This window comes from Eufriesea mexicana, unplaced genomic scaffold, assembly GCF_001483705.2.
Source record: "Eufriesea mexicana isolate 0111107269 unplaced genomic scaffold, ASM148370v2 scaffold11475, whole genome shotgun sequence".
Taxonomy (NCBI): domain Eukaryota; kingdom Metazoa; phylum Arthropoda; class Insecta; order Hymenoptera; family Apidae; genus Eufriesea; species Eufriesea mexicana.
In genome coordinates this window covers 78229-103080 of record NW_016919092.1, presented here as the reverse complement: position 1 = coordinate 103080, position 24852 = coordinate 78229, and the positions used below count along the sequence as shown (strand labels likewise).

Genomic DNA, 24852 nt, shown 5'->3' with positions numbered 1-24852 from the left:
GTGAACTGAAAAGCGTGAAAGTAGAATCTTTCTCAAAAAAAAAAAAAAATAAAAAAAAAAATTAGAATCATTCGAATTCGAATCAGGCGATTATCGTGGCAAAGGGGTGGAAAATGAAGGAATGGAGTGATTCAGTGGTGCAGGAAATTCGGCTATCCGCCGGATCGCGAGAAGGAAGGATCCCATAAGAGTTACTCACGCCGCAGGGTTCGATTTGAAGAGGCGGCAGGGGGTTGAGAATTCGCAGCGGGGGTGGCGGCTCGCGCCGCGTGGGCGGTGGTGGCGGTGCACCCGGTGGTGTGACACTCGTATCACCCGGAAGTCGACACACCACCAACTCGACGGTGCTGGGTGTCGTCCGCAGCACTTCCAGGGCCTCCTGCAACAAGTTGCACCGAACGGAGATTAAAAATCTTATCTGAAACGGCTGCCGATCGCTGAACTAGTCGCGAAAGAAACAGCGTGTTCGAGTGTGTCGTATCGGCTTCCCGAAGTGGCTGTGAAGATTGCTTTCGATGATCGCTGGATAAGGAAGATACGAAATTTTTGGGCAATACGCGATAGTAATAATTAATCGAAGATTTTATCTCCGATGTTTCGAAGTTGTACCTGTGTACGTATACGTACTACATTTTTGGAATTTGGAATTTGTAATAAATTGAAAAACAATTTCTTTTAACAATTTTATTATGATGTACTTTATTTCTGTTGATTTTGACCACTTGCATTTTGAGAATTACTCAATTTCGATATATCTTTCTAGTATTAAATTTTTTGGAGCTAAAAATTTCGCTTTGGGCAAGAAGAATGAGAATTTTTTAATTTTTGGGGATGAAGATAAAGCTGAATTAAATTGTGGATTATTATATTGTCAATAAAATGCAAAAAAATAATTGAGTATTATTTGTTACTTTAGAAACTTGAATATATTTATTATCTATTGATAATTATAATTTATAATAGATAATAAATGATCTAATAAATAATTCTACAGAATTTGTGGTACTTTAAATTATTTTAAAGATATGCAAAAAATAATTGAATATATTTCTTCCTTTGGAAACGTGTATGTATTTATTATCTAAATAAATAATTCGTCTTTCTAATATATAATAAATTATCTAATAAATAATTCTATAGAATTTGTGGTATTTTAAATTATTTTAAAGATGTGCAAAAAATAATTGAATATATTTGTTCCTTTGGAAAGTGTATATATTTATTATCTAAATAAATAATTTTACAAAATTTGTGGTACTTTAAATTATTTTAAAGACATGCAAAAAAATAATTGAGTATTATTTGTTACTTTAGAAACTTAAATATATTTATTATCTATTAATACTAGGTATTTCTAATAGATAATAAATGATTTAGTAAATAATTACACAGGATTTGTGGTACTTTAAATTATTTTAAAAATATGCAAAAAAATAATTGAATATAATTTACTGCTTTGGAAACTTGTATATATTTATTACCTATTGGTAATTCGTCCTTCTAATACATAATAAATGATCTAATAAATAATTCTACAGAATTTGTGGTACTTTAAATTATTTTAAAGATATGCAGAAAAATAATTGAGTATAATTTGTTCCTTTGGAAAGTTGTATATATTTATTATCTATTGATAATTCGTTTTTCTAATAGACAATAAATGATCTAATAAATAATTCTACAGAATTTGTGGTATTTTAAATTATTTTAAACACTTATATTTAATATTTGGATACTTGATACAGTAGTTTTTAATTATTCAAAAAATCTGCTTAATAATTAAAATTGAAAATTATAGGAATGTTTCGTGTTCTTGTTTAACGATAACGTTTTAATGTTCTTGTCGATTCAAGTATCGATTCGTAACCGACGTTAAGTATCAGATAAGGGAAGTTTCTAATCAGAACGTACACACGCGAGAACCTTTTCCGTCATAATAACGATAAAAATATTTCTATTCTTCGTAACTGATTGAAAAAAATCGTTTAAGTAGGTAACCACGATAATAATCGAAAATCGTGGATCTCGTGGCGTATGATTCAAACGGCGTACGTCATTCAATTCGTAACAAAGTCACGGAACTTATGCATAAAATTTTCAGGTCAACGATTAATACGGTATCTCATATGAGATGGCACGAGGTGCAGCGCACAGTATGAACTGATATTACACCTTGATTCTCTGGGGACAAACGGGCAACTGCACGCAAGATAGCGTCGATCTTTGCTCCGAGTTCCGGATGTAGCTGCATTATGCTAATCAAATGCAAATCTCTAAGAGCTACGAGAAGACAAGCCCGTAGCTTCCATCTAAAGCTATAGTAATCGCTATTTTGTCGCAGCCAGCTCATCGCGTTAAGCGGGATGGACCGAGATGAAGGAGAACGGTTTGCGACCATGGGCAAAAGTTATTCCTCGCATGGCAACGAACGCGGATTTTCGGATTCCAATGCGAAATAGAAACGTTTTACTTTCTATGACATTTTTGAAAGAATTTCTAATCATCCTGTCAATTTTTATTTCGATTTTTTAGCTGTAGAATATCTGTGTGTACATACTTGAATGCCTAATGTGGACTCAAAAATGAGTTATTATACTGTAATTAATTATAACGAACGCGGATTTTCGGATTCCAATGCGAAATAGAAACGTTTTACTTTCTATGACATTTTTGAAAGAATTTCTAATCATCCTGTCAATTTTTATTTCGATTTTTTAGCTGTGGAATATCTATGTGTACATACTTGAATGCCTAATGTGGACTCACAAATGAGTTATTATACTGTAATTAATTATATTGTACAAAGCAGTTAAACGACTATAATGACGATATTTTTCTATTACAGAATTCTTTTTCGTCTACTTATCAAAAATATTTTTAATTCTGAAGCTATTACGGTAAAATTATTAATTGTAATATGAAATGAAAATTATTACTTTAAATTAAAATTATTACTTTGAGTAGACATAGTTTTGTAATAATATTTTAAAAGAAATTGTTATAATATGTCAAATTTTATCTTTAATTGCAATAATTGCTTCGTAATAGAGGAAAAATATTTTGGTAATTTTCGACTGAGGAATTTAATTATTTTTACTTTCTTTTTTCGATATTCTTTGATATTTAAAATTCCAATTTTTATTTTCCAATAAGTACCCTAATTAAATTTAATATTAATTTTATTATACAGCACCGAATCTTCCAAAGCTTGAAATTAAAAATAATGGTTAAAAATAGCAAGAGTCGGAGGAACGTTATACTCACATAATAAACCTTTAATTGCAATACTTGCTTCTAAATACAAAAAAAATAATATTTTTGTAATTTTCGACTCAGGAATTTAATTATTTCTACTTTCTTTTTTTAATATTCTTTGATATTTAAAACTCCAATTTGTAAAATTTGTAAAATTCCAATTTTTGTTTTCCAATAAGTACCCTAATTAAATTTAATATTAATTTTACTATACAGCACCGAATCTTCCAAAGCTTGAAATTAAAAACAATGGTTAAAAATAGCAAGAGTCGGAGGAACGTTATACTCACATAATTGGTGAGGCCAGTTAGAGGAATTCCATTGGCAGCCAAAAGTATGTCTCCAGGTTGAAGTTTGTTGGACAAAGCTGCAGGTTGTTGAGGAAACAGTCTCCTTACCCTAACCGGGCCGGCGGTCCCACCACCGGAAACGCTTAGGCCAAGTCCTCGGCTGCTTTTCTGCAACGTCACTCGGAACGTGTTCTCTGAAAACCATACAAAGTGCACTTAATTCCAAGGCGACCGCTTCAAAAGTGAACTTCCTTTTTTTCTTCTTTGAAACTTCCCAGAAGAAAATCTGCTTCAAATTGCCGAGGAGATAACGAAGTCGTAATTGCTGTTTCTCAAAGAGATGCACCTCTATATCACGAGAGTTTGCGAAGAATGGTCTTTTTCTACCTTTAATGACTCGTTTATTTTCAGCAAGGAATTTACATATTTTACGAAAGCATAAAGCTTCTTCACCGAGTACTGTGTTTAAAACTCCGCATCGATTTCTTTGAATTTCCATACTAATTTTACCACGATTATTATAAACGTCTCATTAAAATAAATTCACGTGTTTAGCTATCGGTAGAATTATCAAACAATAATTTTTGTAGTAACTGAAAGTACTGTTGTTGGTAGAATTAATATTGAATTTTATTTAGATAGAAATATAATTACGTACACTCTTTTATTTTCGTTAGACTGTTTTAATTATTATTATTATTATGTATATTATATTTAAGGATTCACTATAGGTCGTATACTATAGTTATAGTATTCATTCTCCTTAGAATTAAAATTCATGTCTAAAAGAAAGCTTATGTTTATTTAACAAAATTTGTATCCCTTTAAAGAGCCTAACCTCAAAAAATTAGACGGCCATATAGTTCATAAATAATTTCATAAGCAATAAATAATTTTTCCTGGATAAATTTGGGAAAAAATTTCGATTAATCGGTTCATTTAGGTTCTAACAAATTCATTAAATCCGATTAAAAGGTCCGAATGAAATTCAAGTAAATTAGCCAAGTACTTTAAGTGAACGTTTTTATTACACATCACTTCGACCATTTTATTTCCATCGAATGGACGCGAAGAGAAAACGAAAAAGCGGTGGAATCGTTCGTTGAAACTGCAAAGACAGAACACGCTGTTTCGTAAATATTTATACCACGTTGAAGGAGAGGGCACGGTTCTTTTTTACAGGCGCGTATATTTTCCGGAATTGTAGTCGTAATTTACGATGCCTCACCTCTCCGAAGCGCGACCTAATATTTGGAAATGGGGTAGGACCCGGACAATTACTTTCTACCCGCTGTTCTATGCCGTGTCACTGCACCAGCTGCATATTTCACTTGTTACGGTAATTTTCACGAGTCGCGGTGTCATCCCGTTGGCCATAACTCCACACGGCGTCGCGAGATGGCGCGACGGAGTACGAGCAAACATGGCGAATGCGGCCAGAAAGTTCCACAGTTCGAAAACTCGCAGAGATTTTTCACGATTTTAATACTAATTCTCCGAGAATTAAATGGTCGAATGCTTAATTAAAAGGAGCATTTAACAATTTCTAACGTTAATAATTTATATCTATGAAGTTATAGAAACTTCGACAGTTTGAAAACTCGCAGAGATTTTTCACGATTTTAATACTGATTCTCCGAGAATTAAATGGTCGAATGCTTAATTAAAAGGAGCATTTAACAATTTTTAACGTTAATAATTTATATCTATGAAGTTATAAAAACTTCGACAGTTTGAAAACTCGAAGAGATTTTTCACGATTTTAATACTAATTCCCTAAGAATTGCTGCATTGCCTCGAATGCTTAATTAAAAAGGGTACATATGGCATTTTGAACAGAAATAATTTGTTTCTATAGAGATTATTTGTATCTTGATGAAGATAAATTTGTCACTTTTTCGTAAGCTAAACGATATTTGAAGAATACAAAGTATTTTAGAATTTTGAAAAGTGGAAATATTTAGAGACACAAAAGCCAGCAAGTATTTTCGAACTTGGACGAGTATGTCTGGGAAATGTCGAGAAAGCTTTCAAAAACTGTTTGTTTGCCAAATTCCAAGGCTTTTCGGCTTACTCCTATGTGTTCGATTTAACCTGCACAGTATGGAATACATAGTTTATTTTTTGTACTTTTTTAAATTATTATATACGACTGAAGAGTTCATGCTAAAAACCGACCCTTGTTAATTTTATTATTTCTTCACGAGAGAAAGAAAATAATCCACCACCTGGAATTTGTTTTTGTAAAACCGGTGAGATTTTCTTGTATTACAATTCACGATAATGTAAGTCTTACTTCTAACAATAAATATTACAATACAGTATTGCTTAAAAATTAAAAAAAATGTGATAAAATAATTTCAATTTAACAATGGATACTACGAATTAAAATTCGCCTTGAACAGTGTTCCCCAAATTAAAAAAGCAGTCGAAAATTCAAACAAATGGGGACTCTTAACCCTATTAACCCCGCAATTTATCCACCAATTAAAACCTCTCACAGTGAATAAATTTCTAAAGGGAAAAAATGAATTTCATCGAACAAATTTTCAAAAATAAATTAACTTCGTTCAGACCGATATAATCGGAGTAAATGAAAGCACGAAATACACACGTGCAACGCAAGCGTAACGTAGCATTGCAAGGGAAAAAATGACGAAGAAAATGAATGACCGCGTTGAAAACATCGACAGTCCACCTGACGAGTTAACTCGTCATTGCTAATTAATAGGTTAAGAAACGCAGCCATAAATCACGACGAAATTTCATTCTCGCCGAAGCAATCAGAGGCCTACGAACATCTGCGGTAATAAATAATGAGTAATACACTCATCATTCGCATATTAAACGTCGGATATAAATTCCACAACGTGCTTCTCAATTTCCCAAGCACTCATTCGCAGTGCCAATAAATTATTCTACCCAAACATCCGGTACTCCGTTCATTTCCATAATTATCTCCTCATAAACGTCTACCGAACTCTGCGTTAGACTAACGCGATCGTTGAAAGTGACCGCAGCTTTTGCCACGTTCCTCCATTCCGGCACTCTTTTCTCTCCATTTTTCTCCCGTCATGCGGTACTGGACTTAGCATGGACGAGCACTAGTTCGAAATGACTCGCCTTTTACCGGATATTGACCCGATCCGGACGACATATCGCGCGTATTGTTCACTTTGTTCGCCATTCAGATCGGACCCTCTCGACGGGTAATTTACGTTTGTCACGTTATTGTCCGGGACCGTGCAGTGTCGATCTTCCCAAAAGAGCCGGCCATTGTTGGGATCGTTTCGAAATCGTGGATATCCTGAACGAGTTCGCTGATCATCCTCTAAACGTTCCGGCAAGTTTAAGGATCGATATTCCAACGATTTACAGCCACCATCTGTCATTATCGCCGGTTAACTGGCCCCAGGGTGAACGAAAATTCCAATGCCGGGCATTTCGATCATTCGATCCAGAAGAAGGCGCAATAGGGACGCCGGGTTGCCGAGTTTCGGGCGTTTAAATGACACCCTTGGGATGGATGCGCAGTTTCCCAGAAATGGCGGGATACAAGGTAATTGCGGATTTTTGGCTATTTTTTACTTTGCGAGATACGAGTTGTTCACAGCATAAATCGATTAACTCAGCTTTTTGAAAAATCTTAAATATAAAATGTTATGACTATACTAATTAAATTTGAGATTTTTCAAAAAGTGGAGTTAATCGATTCGTGCAGTGAATGGCTCATATGTATAGCAATGGTAAACTTACCATGGTTTAAATCGTTTTTCAAATTTTTATTAAAAAATCTCCACTGTGCAATTTTTCTTTCGATATATTTTTAAGAATCATTTGATCGTGGTTGGTTTAATGTTTAAAATTAAAAATTGGATGAAGAGAATAATATGTTACACGTGAATAAATAATTAATTTTTTCGAATATCTTGTATAAAAATAAAAATAAAAATTCGCGAATTATTACTTAATAAAACTCAAGAAATATTTAATTACCAAGTATACAGGTGATGTTTGAGAGATGCAAGTTGAAGTACTGCTGTAGCTGTGAGAACAGAGGTAATTAAAAATAGGGTATAATATTTTAATTCCAATGAAACAAAAGATTTCTTTTTTCTTTTAATATTTCTATAATATAGTGTTTCAAATATAGTGAAACATTGTATGTTTGTAAAAATAAAGTATGTTATAAGTACATCTATATCTTGAAACTTCTATTCGTCATATTTTCAAAATTCTATTTTACTTCGAAATTAATTTTGTTTTAAAATAATTCGGAATTTTAATTAAAATTAAAAATAGAGTATAATATTTTAATTCCAATGAAACAAAAGATTTCTTTTTTCTTTTAATATTTCTATAATATAGTGTTTCAAATATAGTGAAACATTGTATGTTTGTAAAAATAAAGTATGTTATAAGTACATCTATATCTTGAAACTTCTATTCGTCATATTTTCAAAATTCTATTTTACTTCGAAATTAATTTTGTATTAAAATAATTCGGAATTTTAATTAAAAAATAAAATATTTCATTCATTGTTTCATTTCATATTTTCAAGACTTTAGGTATACCAAATTTCTCAATTTTCTAACAATTATAAGAGGCCACATGAATTAATTTTCAATATTAACAGTGTAAACGAGATGTAATTAAAAATTTGTGAGATAAAATCGTGGTAACTTGGTAACGAGGTTAATTAGAATTACCTTCCCGAAAGCGAACGTGTATTCGGGAAATTTATCATTCATCGTGGTGTTTTGAATAATAAGCTAAATGGAGCATTACAAAAGCAGAGAAAATTGCGTTCGATAATGGTACATCGTTGTTGGAAAATTTAGCAGATTCGCGGGAATCTAGTGGAGCAGGAAATCCTCAAGCGTGAAGAATCTGCACGTAACATCAAATTGCGTTTTATTCCGCTGAACTATCTCATTTTAATACCATGGATTTTCGTAGTTTCAGAATTTCCAACGAAACGTTCGTTTTATCGCTGGTTAGATTGTTTGGAAGTAACGGAGTGGATGGTTTTGTCGGCGTTTGATAAACGCCTCGTAAAATTTAAGCGTGGAATTCTGCATGGTACAGTGTTATTGCTGCTAATATCGTTGCTAATGCATCCGAATGATTAAATATGAAGTTGCTTGCGTGATGGTCTAACACGCGATTGTGATCGTTTACAGGACACCGTATAATCGTGTGTCGTCATTAACAAAATTACTGTAAAATTGATTACGTATTACTTGGAACCAAATTTATTCTTTTCTTTTTATAAAACCAAATTTGAAAATAAAAAAGAAATATATTCTGAAATTTTATTTTTTGACTATTTGGTAATTAAATATGATTAAATTAAATATAATTAAATATAATTAAATTCTTTTGCTTCGTATTTAATTATATAATAATTAAAAATTACTAGTATGCTAATTTATTGTTTATTTAATATTAATTATCGTTGCTTCCTTAATATTTCTGCCAAAAATAAAATTTAATTTGAAACGGAGTTTTGTGGAATTTGGTACTTTTAAAAATAGCAAACTCAAAATATCGATTGTGATCGTTTACTGGACACTGTGTAACCGTCTGTCGTCATAAACGAAATTACTGTAAAATTCATTACGTATTACTTGGAACTAAATTTATTCTTTTCTTTTTTATAAAAGCAAATTTGAAAATAAAAAAGAAATATATTCTGAAATTTTATTCTTTGACTATTTGCTAATTAAGGAGTGATTCAATATAATTAAATTGTTTTGTCTCGTATTTAATTATATAATAATTAAAAATTACTAGTATGCTAATTTGTTGTTTATTTATTATCAATCATCGTTGCTTTCCTAATATTCCTGCCAAAAATAAAATTTAATTTGAAACGAAGTTTTGTGGAATTTGGTACTTTTAAAAATAGCAAACTGAAAATATTTATACTACAAGAATTTTTTAATTAATTCGGTATTAAAGTATCAAAAATTAATTGGGAAAATAATATTAAAGATTTATACCAGGACGTTAAAAGTCTGTTTATCATCGCGCTCATAATTCATTACTTTTGGGTCACCATTCGTCACTGTAAAAGATATCAACACGGTCATTTTATGTTTTAGTAAATTTGTCACGGAATGAAAAACTTCCAATGCTCGTTCGCGCTTAAAAGAACACCGTGTAATATTAATGGAATGGAAACGAATGAAGAAGGGACGCATGAGTCGAGTTCAAGAAGATTAATGTCCTTTTTCTCTGCACTTTTGAATTTATTATTCCCAGTATCCTGACTTAATAATCCTTAATGAATTTCCAGTTGGGGAATTCCTCGTAGTTTGTCACAGAGAATTTTTGATATAAACACAATGAGAATTTCACTAATTATTCACTAATTAACTATTTTGTTTCATTGTAGTCAGTTGCGTTGCGTACTCATAATTTTTTGATCTTATAATTTACGATATTATGATATTATGAATTTTGTATTATTATATAAATTTCACTCGAGGAATGCATAACTTAAAAATAATTATATTACTTAATGTAACTAAAAGTCGTCAAAAATTACATATTTAACTGTTTTATTTCGCGATTTAAAAAATAACTAGAAGTTATGATTAAGACATATTATATTCATTTTTTGTCACAGCAATTTTTAATTATTATATATTTCAATAATAAATTTTAAAAACACGAAAGAGTACAAGATAATGCAGATACTTTATAATATTAATTAATTTATATTTTACTCCACAGCTGTATAATAAAATAAAAGAAAATTTTAACCTATTTTTCCGTGAAATAATTCCATATTATACATTCACATACGTTACCCAAATTTTAAAATGTTCATTATTTTATACTCCTTGCATTAAGACCATCCTTTTTGTGCCACCAGTACAGGTATTAATTATAAACCACGTAACTTTATTTCATTTTTCTATCAAAAGAAATTTCATACGAAATGTAATTTTGCACTCTAAAAAAGATATAAAAAGAAGAAATCCCATTTCTCTCTTACAATTATTAATATTACTATACTTTCCTCCAAAAAGAACAGCTCAAAGCTGTAAATTAATAACTCGAAGCTTGATCACTATCAATGATTACGGGAACGACCGCGAGGCAGCGCTGTGCGTCACCACAAAGATGGCGTCGATGCAAATGGCGCTGAACTACGCCAGTACATAATCGTAAGACAGCTAATTCAATCAAACTCCACAAACACTGTCAAAACACTTACGTGCACTAATTCTAACCGTTCTATCTACGCTGAAAGAGAAATCTCAGACCCAATATTAACCAGAAAATCTCTGAGAAGCGAAATAGCACGGAGTAGAGTGCTCAAAATTTATGATCCATGAATTCGAGAGTGGTTGATAGTTACGGTCCAACGCATAATCTAATTTTCATTCGTTGTTTGACGATGGGAATGCCTAGGTATCCTCGTTTCTCGATCTCGTTTCTATTTTTTCTTCTCTTTATACTAACTTCACCAGTCAATCAATCAATTTTAATTAAACAAGTAATTTTATTTGCTCCCCCTTGATCACTCTTCTTCTCGTTCCTCTTTGTTTGTTCAAGATAATCAGATCCTCATAGATAGACGAAACTGAACGCGAGGAAACGTACGATCGAGATAAAAATACATGGATCTTGTCACGTTGACTCGGAAATATTGCTTTCAGCCGTTTATCATTATTTGTATAGCTGAAGCACGTTTTATTGCGCTCCTTTTCCCCGCTACGGAATATCAGAAAGATTCGGCTGGTTAAACGCGAGGAAATTCATTAATACACGGCGAACGAAAATGCTGTGAAATATTTACACGTGGAAGGTGCGGCGTGTTTTATTACGCTGCATGAACAATCAAGTTTGCACGCGTTAGTGGATCGTGTTTTTAGGGAAAATAATGGCGCGTGTGTTGATCACGGGAGCTTCTGATGGCCGGAGGTTGATCCACGAGATATTTATTAGTTCGTACTTCGCTTGAGATTTAATGCTCCTCGCGTATATGATAATAGTTGGCGTATTTCATGGAGAAAAGTAGGGGCCAACGAAGTATTATTTTTAATCGAAGCCTGTTTATTTTTGCGGAGATTAAACAGGGAGTACCAGGAGATCCGCCGGGATTTCGTTTTCGAAAACCGGCCGGGATTTTCGCGTATTTAATAATCGTTTTAGCTACTTTACAGTGGACTTCAGGTGGGATTTCTCACGATAGCTCGGACAAGGTTTATTTTAACCGGAATTCCATTCTTTTTCGACCACCCGCCTACGTACGTCGATTCGATCGAGGATTAATTCTGTCCACTATCTCGGGCATTTCGTGCTTTATCGTGTTTTATAAGGTTAAAGTATGCGATGGAGGAATATATTTTGAAAATTCTTTCGAAATCGTGTTATTAAAGATTACGTCGGTAATAATAATCAGTTCACGTTGGTAATAATTGATAACAACGTAATTGTGGGTTGAATGGGGCAGGAATATCTATCAGTATTATTAAGGAGGAACACAAAGTATATTTAAGCATAAAATATTTGAGTAATAAATTCAAAATAATATGCTATTGAAATAATAAATTAATTCACTCTCTTTACAACTTTCTTCTCTCTCTTTCTCACTCTTTATCACGATTTCATTGCAATGTTTACTCCTCGATAATTTTATGACGACTGTTTTATTTTCCTAAACATTCTTCTAAACATCATTTACACTAGATGGTATTAGCACATATTATATTTGCACCATAGATTGCACAATTATAAACAAATGGATCTCAATCATTCAGCTATACTCACATTCATATACATAAACCCAACACTCACAGTGATAATATTAATTTATATAGAAACAATATTTCCAGCGAAAATTAAAAATTTCAGAAGAAGCTTTGAGAATAATACATTCGAAAGTTATATGCATTATTAATTGTTTTTAAGTCAGTATTAAAATTTGTTGTCAATGATATAATGCTATAATTTGAAGTCCAAATTTGTAGTTTGAAAATTTGAAAGCTTTATTACCTTTAATAACGCTAAATTATATAATAAAATAATAATGAAACGGTAATACAAGCTTATGTAACGGTATGTAAAATTTAATGAAATCAGAGATGTTGCAATCAATATAATTTATCTTGTATCTTGTAAGTGTAACATCTGTGAGTTCATTAAATTCAAAATCTTATCTTTTACAACTTCATTGCAACAGTTAAGTAATGAATATTCCGCGTTTTAAGGTACACGTGAGTAATTAGATTAGTATATTCCGGTTTTAGAGATAAAATGCATGGACGCTAAATATAGGAAAGAAAACGAAGAATAAAATACATAACTATTAATATATTCGCATATTTAATTACTCGTTAATGGAACATCTTCATTTTCACAGACGTATGACTGTTTGAGCGTAAGCGAGCATATTAATATACTCACTTAAGGATTACGAAGATCGAAGATTATGAAAGATACACCTCATAAATATATTTTTAATGAAACAATTTACATTTTCCCTCTTCGCAAATTTTTGCGATAAATTATCGATTAAAGAAGCAAACAAACGAACGAGTAAATAAATATTTGCATATATAAACCTAAGAACAGATAACTAAAAATAAACAAATAAATTTACCGTCGAGTAATTAATATCCGCTCTTCTAAAAAATATTCATATTAAATTCCTAAATAAATAAACAAACAAATATTTATATACGAAGTAATCCCAGGCCACGAAAATTCTTACGGTACAAACATGACGATATCGACACAGTTCCAAAAGTCAAAGGATCAAAAATCACGAAAAAAAAAAAACAAGCTCAAACAAATATGTATTCCACCCTTCCATACTAACACAGTTTCAAAAATCGAACGTAAAAAAAAAAAAAAAAAGCAAATTTCTCTTGCACCCCTCAACATCTCTATCATCCGAAATTCTGCAAACTGCCCTAAAAAAATTGTAGCAAACCTGCATCAAAGCGTGCATCACAAACAACTTGCAGCATTTCAATCACTAGCCAACATACCATCAGCCAGTCGCTAAACAACAATTATCCCTCGCGCAGACTCCCTCTGAATCCATTTCGCTTGTAGCGACCAATTACTCGAAGAGTAGGCTAACCGCGACGCGACACGAGGGACGATCGCGCTCGTATTTCCTGTGATTTCAAGTGTTGGTAATATCCGCGGTAGGTCTGCTCGAACCCCCGGCAAAGTGGTCCCGGTTATTAGCCGCGCTCGCTTTGATACCGCGTCGGGTCTGACTCGGCAGACGTTTCGATTTAGCCGAGATTAGATCTCTTGATCCTGTTTGCAGGCCGTATAAACGGCCGCTGATGACGCGAAGATCCGATCGGACTGTGCATCAGCGTGTTTTAGTCCACGATCAACGATAATTAACCTGGCTCAGCTTTGAGACATTCGTTTGCGTGGGTGGATCACGGTGGATCCCGATACTTAGTCTCGGAGTCCCCTGTCTTGAGCAAACGGAACACGCTGGCATGATGTCGATCGTATGGTTAGTGCGTTTCGGTGAGTACAGAGGAAGGATTAAGGTGATCGTGTGGTAGCAGACTGAGTATGATGAGATGGGGTTTGTTGAAGAGGTTATGTTTGTTGTTTGGAGGTAGAGAAAGGTTAGGAGCTGGATTATGGTGTCTCTGTTGCGAATTAGTATAGGATGGTTCGAGAAGGATTGTTTAGATGTGTATTGAGGAATAATGAGAATTGTTGATTTTCAAAATATAGTGAATTTTAGTTTGCTGAAGAGGTTATGTTTGTTGTTTGGAGGTAGAGAAAGGTTAAGAGCTGGGTTATGGTGTGCCTGTTGCGAATTAGTATAGGATGGTTCGAGAAGGATTGTTTAGATGTGTTTCGAGGAATAGTAAAAATTGTTTGTTTCCAAAATATAGTGAGTTTTGGTTTGTTGAAGAGGTTATGTTTGTTGTTTGGAGGTGGAGGATTGGTCAAGACGGGTTAAGAGCTGGGTTATGATGCCTCTGTTGTGAATTTGTGTAGGGTGGTTTAAGAGGGATTGATTAGATTCGTTTCGAGAAATCATGAGAATTGTTTATTTCCAAAATATAGCGAGTTGGAGTTCGTTGAAGAGGTTATGTATGTTGTTTGGAGGTAGAGGATTTATCAAGACAGGTTAAGAACTGAGTTATGGTGTCTTTGTTACGAATTACTGTAGGGTGATTCGAGAGGAAATGATTAGACATGATTCGAGGTATAATGGAAATTGTTTGTTTTCAAAATATGATAAATTGTAGTTTATCGAAGAGGTTATGTTTGTTGTTTGAAGGTGTAGGATGATTGACCAAGACCGGTTAATAGCTGGATATGGTGTCTTTGTTGCGAATTTGTATAAGGTGGTTTAAGAGGAATTGATTAGACGTGTTTTGAGGAATAATGAGAATTGTTGGTTTCCAAAATACGATGAGTTTTGGCTTGCTGAAGAGGTTATGTTTGTTGTTTGGTATGTTCTTGATAGGTTATGGTATTTTCGTCGCAAATTAGCGTAGGGTGTGTAGAGAGGGATTGTTTAGACGTATTTCGAGGAATAATGAGAATCGTTGGTTTTCAAAATGGAGAATAGAGAGTCCAAAAGAGTATCTATTTGTAGAATTGGAAGGAAATGTTTCCCTTTTCATATTTAGGTTGTTTTAAATTACTTATTTTGTGTTTTTATCTTCTTTGATGTTGTAGAGAGGGATTGTTTAGACGTATTTCGAGGAATAATGAGAATCGTTGGTTTTCAAAATGGAGGATAGAGAGTCCAAAAGAGTATCTATTTGTAGAATTGGAAGGAAATATGTTTCCCTTTTCATATTTAGGTTATTTTAAATTACTTATTTTGTGTTTTTATCTTCTTTGATGTTTCCTATTTATTCTTGGAGAAGATGGAAGATTTCAGCAAGATGGTTGGATGATTTATTTATAGATTCATTAAGGTAGATCTAGTACGTTAAGAAACGACGAAAGAATGACTGTTTTTGTAAATGAAAGTTTGTCTGTTCTTGTTCTAGGTACTTCAACGACGAGAATTGTACGAGCAAGTGATGTAATTATATGGAAGAGACACGAACGCAATGGAATTACTAGAACGACGTAGCTACTTACTTATTGACTCACCAACTCAGAGAGATTCGGATTTAATACGTCAAGGAGTTCGAATTACGTGGATCGATTGAGATTTAATCGAAGGGTTATGTAAATTTAATCGTTTCAAAGTGTTAGGTCGAAGCGTCTTCTTCCTGTCCTCGTCTTTAAGATGCTAAATCAAACTGACAATTTCTATAAATTATTCATCGATTATCTTAAGGAATTACCTCGTAGTGTGTTTTTGTTTTATATTAATCAAATTGAACCGGAGAACAATTTTTCAACCATTGACGTTACTATGTCTTTAATAAAATATCATAATCTGCTTTAAAAACGTCTTGAAAAGTATCTTCCAAATAAAAACGATTATAATTTTAATAACATACCTAATTGTCACTCGTATTCTTAACAAAATAGCACCATCTTTAAAAGTATCTTACAACACACTCCTTTTCAAGTCAAAATTAAACATATCGATTTCTATTTAAACCTGGAAACATAAATTTATTCCTCTTCTTTATATCAAAATATGTATCTCAAATACATCAAACTACAATGTGATTATTACACAGGTTCTTAACAAAATATCACCCTCTTCAGAAGTATCTTATAAAATATTCTTTATCAGATCACAATTAAACATTTCGATTTTTATTTAAACCCAGAAACATGAACTTATTCCTCTTCTTTATATCAAAAGACGTCTTCCAACGCATTAAAACCACTCCATCAATCATTACACAGGATCTTGACAAAATATCACCCTCTTCAAAAGTATCTTATAAATTATACTTTCCAAAATCACAATTAAACATTTCGATTTTTATTTAAACCTAATAACATGAAATTATTCCTCATCTTTATATCAAAATACGTATCTCATACACATCAAACCACCCCTTCGACTATTACACAGGATCTTAATAAAATATTACCCTCTTCAAAAGCATATTATGAAATATACTTTCCAAAATCACAATTAAACATTTCAATTTTTACTTAAGCCTAGAAATATGAACTTATTCCTGTTCTATATATCAAAATACGTCTCTCAAACACGCCAAGCCACCTCTTCAATCATTACACAGGATCTTAACGAACTATCAATCTCTTTCAAAGTATTTTATAAAATATTCTTTTCCAAGTCACAATTAAACATTTCGATTTTTATTTAAATCCAAAAACACAAACATATTCCTCTCCTTTATATATAAATACCTCTCTCAACAAGCCATTAACCATTACACGTATCCCCAACAAAATCTCACCCATTCTAAAAATATCTTGCAGGGTATCTTCGAATTCCAAATACAGCGACCCATTTATTCTATTCTATATCTTGGCGATTTCTGCCAGCGTATGGCGAAACAGAGTCGGAATAAGAAGACTGGAACCGCGATCGTCATCTCTTCGCATCGAAAGTTCGCCTAGTTCGAGCGGAATTCGAGAGCAACGATAAGAGGGCATCTCTGTTGCTTCTGCCTCCCCGGAAACGAAGATGCATGTCTCGTGCCGGACCGTGCACGCGAATTTATCTGCCCCGCGATTTATTACGTAATCCTCTGCTGCACTTGCTTATCGTGACGAAACTGGAACGAGACGTTTTTCTATTTATCAGCCCGACAACAGATTCAGCCGGGGACGAGCGTCGTAAATATCGAGTCGGTGGGACAGCGAGAGAGGGACGCGGACGCCGGAAACCAGCGGGGTTATTCCGAAAGTAATTCCGTAAGCCGCGATGGCCGCGAAATGATTCCGCTTCGCGGTAAATAATTTACGATGCAACGAAGCAAGGGCGACAAACTAAGAGCAGCCATCAAAGCCGAATGGCCACGTTGCGGACGTGATGACATTATTTTCGTAGTACGATCAGCAGCTTGTTTCCCAGCTATTTGCTCTTTGACGTGCAGGAATTTGTGGAACGAGCGTTTATGCCACGCAAATGTTTGCTTTCCGATATATCAGCGAGTTTACGAGATCGTTAATTGTGCAATCTGCTTGTAAATGTTAACTGCATATTTTTAGAGAGAGACTCGGGTAATTCGTGGAATTATATCGTGTCTGGAGACACAAGCGGAGCAAGATGTTTCGTGGTCATTGTTAAGCCTTGGAATGTCGTTCCGGTATTTCGTTCGGCCCTTTGTTTAGAATAGACCCAGAAGACAGTTAGGATCTTCTGACAGCCAGATTCTAATTGCTGTTTTAGTTCAAGTTCCGTGTCCTTTCTATCTTCATTGTCAATGCATTTTCAAACAATTCTTTATTTCCCTCGGGTCACCGGACACGAGGCATTCTTTAGCCATTAATGTTAGAAAGCAGGCAACAGCACTTAGGATTTGGCTGGCAATAGGCCTGCAAAAGAAAGGGACCAGACCATGTGCGATGTCGCGACTTTCGGAGCCATAAAGTAACGGGTACTGTAGAAAGGGTCACGAATGTGCGCGTGACCCACCGCAACCCCCTTTGAGGGAGAAGCTTCCTCGACCAGCAGACCTTGTCGGGGAAGACGTTTCTCCCTTCTTTGGGGGCATCTGAGGGCCCACTTGGTCCTCTCAAAGACCAATAGGAAAAACGACTTCCCTTTGGAAACCATGGGCTCCGAAAGATCGTGCATCGCACAAGTCAGTTAGGTCAGTACCAGTCAGTCAGTCAATAACATTCGAAGAGTTCAGAAGAGTTATCCGAAACTACTACGTAAAATACAGTCCACTATAACCACAACCTTCCTCAAGAAATTTGGTTCGTCATTAACCGTCGTCAATTGAGGACGACCTATTGACAATATACAGTCATTTTTCATCGAATTTTCCTTTAATTTCTTTATGGCGTATTGGTGGATATGGAATATCGATGTGTTAACTCTTTGGACTCGAATGGTGATTCTTGGTCTGTGTTTGTTTCAATGCCTTGAAGCTTAACACTGGAATTACTGATCTTTGATGGGTACTTAGTATAGTAAATAGGTTAATATAATATTTATTATAATATTTACTAACAATATTTGTAGCGACCAAGTTCTCACCCTTGCTAATAGATTCCTACTTGAAGAAGGTTCGAGGACTTTCTTGCAAGTCCTCTGTGATGTTTCGATAGAAGTTCCTATGCTACCTAAGTATCTCTGGTCTAAGGCAGGGTCTGCTAGAAGAAAGCCTTACCGACGAGTCCACTAGCAGGCTCGGGACGAAACGCATCCCTTACTTTTCCTGTCGTCCTTCTACCTGCTACCCTATCAATAGCAACGACGACCATGGGGATACCACCAGGCCAGTACCATAGGACACCAGCACATCATATGGAACCACAAGAGATAACCACAATTCGTAAGAAGCTCCACCCGAACACACCGAAGGAACAAAGAGAATCTCAAACGAACATATAACGAGAGATCCCACATATTTACTATAAATACTTTAATATTTATTTATTAACTTATAATGAATAAGTTAATAGCAATTTTAGTGGTAGGATGAAGATAAGGGAATATATTAATTACAGTTCTGCCTTAATACGAGTTGACATTAAATATTTTCGAAAATAGGTACACGTTCTTAGTAACTGGAAAAAGGAATATTCTGAGACCAGTCCTTTTGACTGAATTGGTAGTTCTAGTGTTAATTACTGGATATGAGGTAGTAACTGGATTAAAATTACACGTGAAATATTGAAATGAATTACAGATAATTTTCTTTTTCAATTTTAGCATAAATGGTGTCACCGAGCTTAGAGTTGTTCGAATTGTCATATCTTTGAAAGCTTCTATGAAAGCTATGAAAGTTTCGAATTGTTATATCATTGCTACGAAAAAATTTTCGAATGCAAAAGTTGTGTTGAAAGTGGTAAGACGTAAGGAGTGTTAGACGTTATATACAGGGTGGGCTATTTAACGTAATCATTGCGATAATTATCAATTTTAAGTTGATTTTTTTTGTATTTCGTAATTTGGTTAATTTAGGGGAAATTTAGTGCCATATCTTAATTGTATTAACGGAGCTGGAATTGTTATATAGAATGGACTGGCTAAATTATATACTTCGATATATTTCCGGTTCTAGAAGTTAAAGATAAGAGATAAAAAGAACGACTGGGGTGTAGGAATAATTTAAACGTGGCCGGAATAAAAATGGCTTAGGTAAATGAAAGCGAAGAAAACGAAATAGAATTAATTAAAGCTACCCACAGCAGGATAATTAATCTTTCTATTAAACCCCTGACGAAACTGAAAGCATACTTATATAAATAATTAATGTTGATATTAATATAAACATTTCGTATAACGATATTATTGAACTAATTAATAACAGAATTATTAAAAGTAACAAAATTACCGATTTCGATATTTTTATCGTATTTCTGCAATTATTAACAATATGCAATTACTTCCCATGAAACTGACGCGAAATTTTGCTCGATAGAAACGCCAATATATAAAATTATAAATTTTTCTGTAACTTTTACTCTACGAATGACTTTTTAATAAAAAGAAGATAAAAAATAAACTTCCACCTAACTTCTAAGATGAGAATGAATTTTCCAAGGTTTTTACTTTTCGTGTAATATTTCACTTTAGACAGAAATACAGAGGAAATAAAAATACAGTGACATTACATATATACGTGTACATAGAAATTTATTCTATGGAAGAACGAATGCAGTTTCACTTTATAAAACGTGTTAAAATTATTAAATTGATTATTAATAACAAATTGTTCAGAACATAAATTTATAAGAAAAGTGGAAAAATTAATAAAATATAGGCTACTACTTAAAACTAATAACGAATTTGTGTTAAAATATACGTATAATTTACAAAAAGAAATTAATATTGTTAACAACAAATTGTCCATAATGTAAATTAATAATAAAAGTGAAAACATTAATAAATTATCGGTCATTGCTTGTATTTATAACGTACGTATGTAAAGATGTACTCATAATTTGCAAAGAAGTTTATAAATTATTAAACATATTGTTAATAACAAATTAATATTATTATTAACAAATTGCTTGCACCATATATTTATAATAAAAGTGAAAAAATTAATAAATTATTAGTTGTGAGAGTGGAAAATTAATAATTAATAAAATCAGCGAAGTTCGAAAATTTCGGATTGGAGTGGGGGACTCGGCCGATCGGTGGCTATATAAAGGGCGACGCGACGCCGTGGAACTGGGGGACTCGGCCGATCGGTGGCTATATAAAGGGCGACGCGACGAGGTAAAAGTCATTTGTCGGTTCGACTTCGGAAGTGTAACATCTAAATATCATAGTGCGCGAGGGGTGGGGGTCCGAAATGAGGTTGGGGTTAGCCACCCCACCCTCATCCCACCCCATTAAACAATTTAATAATAATTTTTACTTCCAGGTTTAATTTTTTATTATTTTCAGATATTAATTATTTTTTTTCAGGTTTTAATTATTTTTTCTTTTTGCAGCTATTAATTATTTTTTTTTCTTTCAGATTTTATTTCTTTGCTTCTATTTATTTTTATTTGGACATTCGAATATTTCGTATAATATTCGAATGTCTCATCGTTGGGTTGTTTATGTCACATCGTTGGGTTTTTCATGTCTCATCGTTGGTTTATTAGTTTCCTCTTCTATAATTTAATAATAATTTTTCTTTCAGGTCAAATTTATTTTTTCTTTTCAGATTTCAATCTTTTTTCGTTTCTATTTATCTCTAATTGAGAATTCGAATATTTCGTAGAATATTCGAATGTCTCATCGTTGGGTTGTTTATGTCTCATCGTTGGGTTCTTCATGTCTCATCGTAGGATTGTTTATTCCATTTAGTTAATCATTATGGTTTATATTTGTTTCATATTTATTATGTTGTACTAATTTATTATTAATCTTTTTTGTTTCAGTATTTCAGATTTTTTATAACATCGTTGGACGACGTAGGATGCGTGTGTTTAGACCTAAGTAGTTGTAAGTGTTTATAAGATAGATTTCTAGACTAAGTCTTATGTGCGCGTTATCTGTTCACAGGTAAGCCGCCTAACTTGGAGCGAAATATATAAATTCTCTATCCCTCTCGTTACCAAACAGAACATAATTGTTCTCGCGATAATCGCGATTGTTCTTAAGTATCGACTAGCCTACTCGACGTACTTCCCGTGTACTCGTCAACTCCACGCCTCGTAAGTCATCCTCACGACTCGTCTCCGACACTCATTTCCAGTCACTGTCAATCTCGTCAAGCATCGGGTTCCAGGATGGCCCCCGGATCAGTGCGATTACCCCGTGTGGCTGGGATGCGAAGTGTCTGTCTTGGCCGGCAAACGCCCAGCAGGGCCCTCGCGTTGACACTAGAAGTTTCACTGATTCAGGGACTATCCTTGGTCCACGTGTAAGTCTTGGCGAGTGTGACAGTGACTGGAATTGAGCTAGGCCCGATCGGGAGGGTGCCGAGGTATGAAGTTGCTTGTACACGGGAGTGCGTCGCGTAGGCTAGTCGATCTTTCGAATAATCGCGTCTCTTTTGTAAGACACGATATTTAATAAAGTGTCAGTAGCTTCGCTTTAACTTCGTTCGCTCCAAGTTAGATTAGGCTACTTTTGATACGGATAGCGCCAGTAGGATGCGCCACTAGGGCGCATGTCGGGTCTCGATGCGTAGCCACCTCCTCGTGGTGAGACCTGGTAATTGGTATCGGAAACGATACCAAGCTAAGAGCTACGCACCAAAGTTGAAATATTAATTAATTATAAGTTATTAATAATTCGATAATAAGTTTAAGATATTTCCTATTATAAACTTTCAAAGTTCCCTTCAAACATATTTGTGTTTTTATTATTTTTTTTTTTCGTAGACTCTTATTAATCTTGTCCATTGCACTTGGTACTGGGATTAAATGTAGGTACGACACTGTCGAGACTAGAGAAGCGAGCAATGGTTGCGGGGCACCTGAACCCAATATACACGTTACCAACGAATATTTTCTCTATCGAGAAATATATTCTATATTCTATATTCGAGGAATAAATTCTATTAATCGAATTGAAAACAGTTTCGACAATTCTGTTCCATGATGTCTACTTCAGAAAAGCCCACAGAATACTTTAGTGCGAGGCACATTTGTGTGAGATAAAGAATTTTTCTTTAAAAATACAAGAATTGTGCGCAGAGAGTATTCGCGACCTTTGATGCCTATTTACAATTATTCAAAAACATAAATAATTACAATCATGGACATAGGTAAACTTGGAACACTCTCACTACTTTTAGGATAAGAACGAACCTCCTAACATTCCTATTTTCTATGTAATATTTAATTTTAGAAAATACGTTTTTAGAAAAACATACAATTTTCGAAAACTGAAAATGATGGAGCAATTTCTACGAGAATTACCCGATGGATATTGCAGATTAAAATTCGCGTTGAACGGTGTTAGCATCCCATACATGTATTCCATTTACACGTTACAAATCGCCAGTCCACGAATGAAATACCACTGAAAAATATTACGTTTCCTCGACAAATATCTCGCATTACTTCAGCCAATCGTAAAATGTCCTCCAAAAATTTCGCTCGACAACGTTCTCGAAAAACCACACGCATCTGCCACAAAACACAACTACAGCAATTCATCGGAAAATTCAATTGTCAACCCGTCGATTTCCCGATTGCCGCGACGACCACAAACCTCCCTCTCTTCATAAAGATGTCATCCCCAAATAGGCGAAGAAACCGGTCGTCTCGAAGCGACGTTCGCTGTCGTCCACGTAATTTCATCTGGTCGATACATTACGTCACACAACAAGAAACTGTTATTAAAGTGGCGTGGCTTTTTCCGTTGGAAGTCGGTCCATTTTGTCGGGAGATCTGGGCTATGAAAGAGGACGCCACGACGGGGTGTTAAAGTCCGATAACACGAGGCCATCACCTAACCGGGTTATGAATTGCCCGCTGAGAACCGGTCGTTTACTCGAAACATTTGTTGTCCACTTAATTCGATACCCGATATTAATATCCGTTTAAACAATTTAAACGTTCCGTGCGTTATTAATCTTCGATGACACTAGCTCGATAAGAGGTGCCGGGGTATTTGTCGATAAGAGATCGTTCCCTGCGATTTCCAGGGGCGTGTGGTTTCGAGTGCTTCGTGGTCGAGAATCGAGATCCATATGCGAGAATTCTTCTCGTTTTATTTTTATTCTGTTATTTTTAGGTAGAAGATAGTGGAAATGAATTTTGGAACGCTGGAGAATCCGAAGTTCGAGTGTTTTTGAAGTTTCAATTAAAATGGGGTTGTTGGATGCAATGTAATAGTTTGCACTATGAAGGATATGAAATTTTGATTTCTTTTGGGGAAATTTTTATCGTGCAAAATATATAAATAAATGAATAAGTATAAAGTGTAAAATAAAATTAATTTCAGGATTGAATATATGTATTCGCAAAATAAAAGTGAGAGTAGTAACTAGGGAGCTTAATTTTCCACTGTTTAAATAATTAATGTCTTTAATAATTAATATTTTAGTCACGAATCTTAAAATTATTAAAGCAATTAACATAGTTATTTATTTTTGATTTATCTAATTACAAATTACTCGAATTACATTATTCATGTGTCACAAATATCAAAATTCTAGAAAATAAAATTTGCAAATATCGCGATAAAATAAATTCGAGCATAATAATTTAATATTTTAATCGTGAATGATAAAATCGGTAAAACAAATAATACCCAATTATTAATGATCCAAGTGCCAATTTTCATTCGCAAATATATTACATTTTTCAGCACAATAATTTCCTTCTGTCCAAATATTTACTGCAATTTTAATATTCCACTCAGATCGTAAAATCGAGAAATGATCGATTCAGTTAGTTTCTCGTAATCCACGCAATTACAAACAACTCCGACAATTTTCATCAGCCATAAATGCGTCTCGACCACGAAACTGAATTTTTTCGCCGTACATCTTAACCCAGCATCTTACGATGGAGATGCAGCTTAAACGAGCTTCAATTTTCCAGTTTTCTGATTATACCGATGCCCCGTCCGCCACTCTTGGATTAAATTAACTGTCACATTAAGAAGTCCATTTGAATTTGCATCTGCAGCCGGCAAATGGCCGTGGGACACGCGATCGTTTTCGCGCAAACGCGAGCAGCGATCGGGTAAAAATCGTTCGATGGCTCGTGTCGAGAAACCATAAACGATCTCGTACCTATCCCGACCGTCTTTTTCGGCGTTTATTTCGTTCC

General features: G+C 34.1%; 1 protein-coding gene across 1 annotated transcript in view; it reads right to left on the bottom strand.

The window, feature by feature from the left end:
- Nucleotides 1-24852, bottom strand: part of LOC108553633 (uncharacterized) — a gene marked incomplete at its 5' end in the record, with an annotated part of 107820 nt that overhangs the window by 17715 nt on the left and 65253 nt on the right. Inside the window, 2 exons of the mRNA XM_017908619.1 lie at nt 200-379; nt 3546-3739. Coding sequence (XP_017764108.1) covers nt 200-379; nt 3546-3739 — 374 coding nt within the window. The remainder of the gene's footprint in view (nt 1-199; nt 380-3545; nt 3740-24852) is intronic.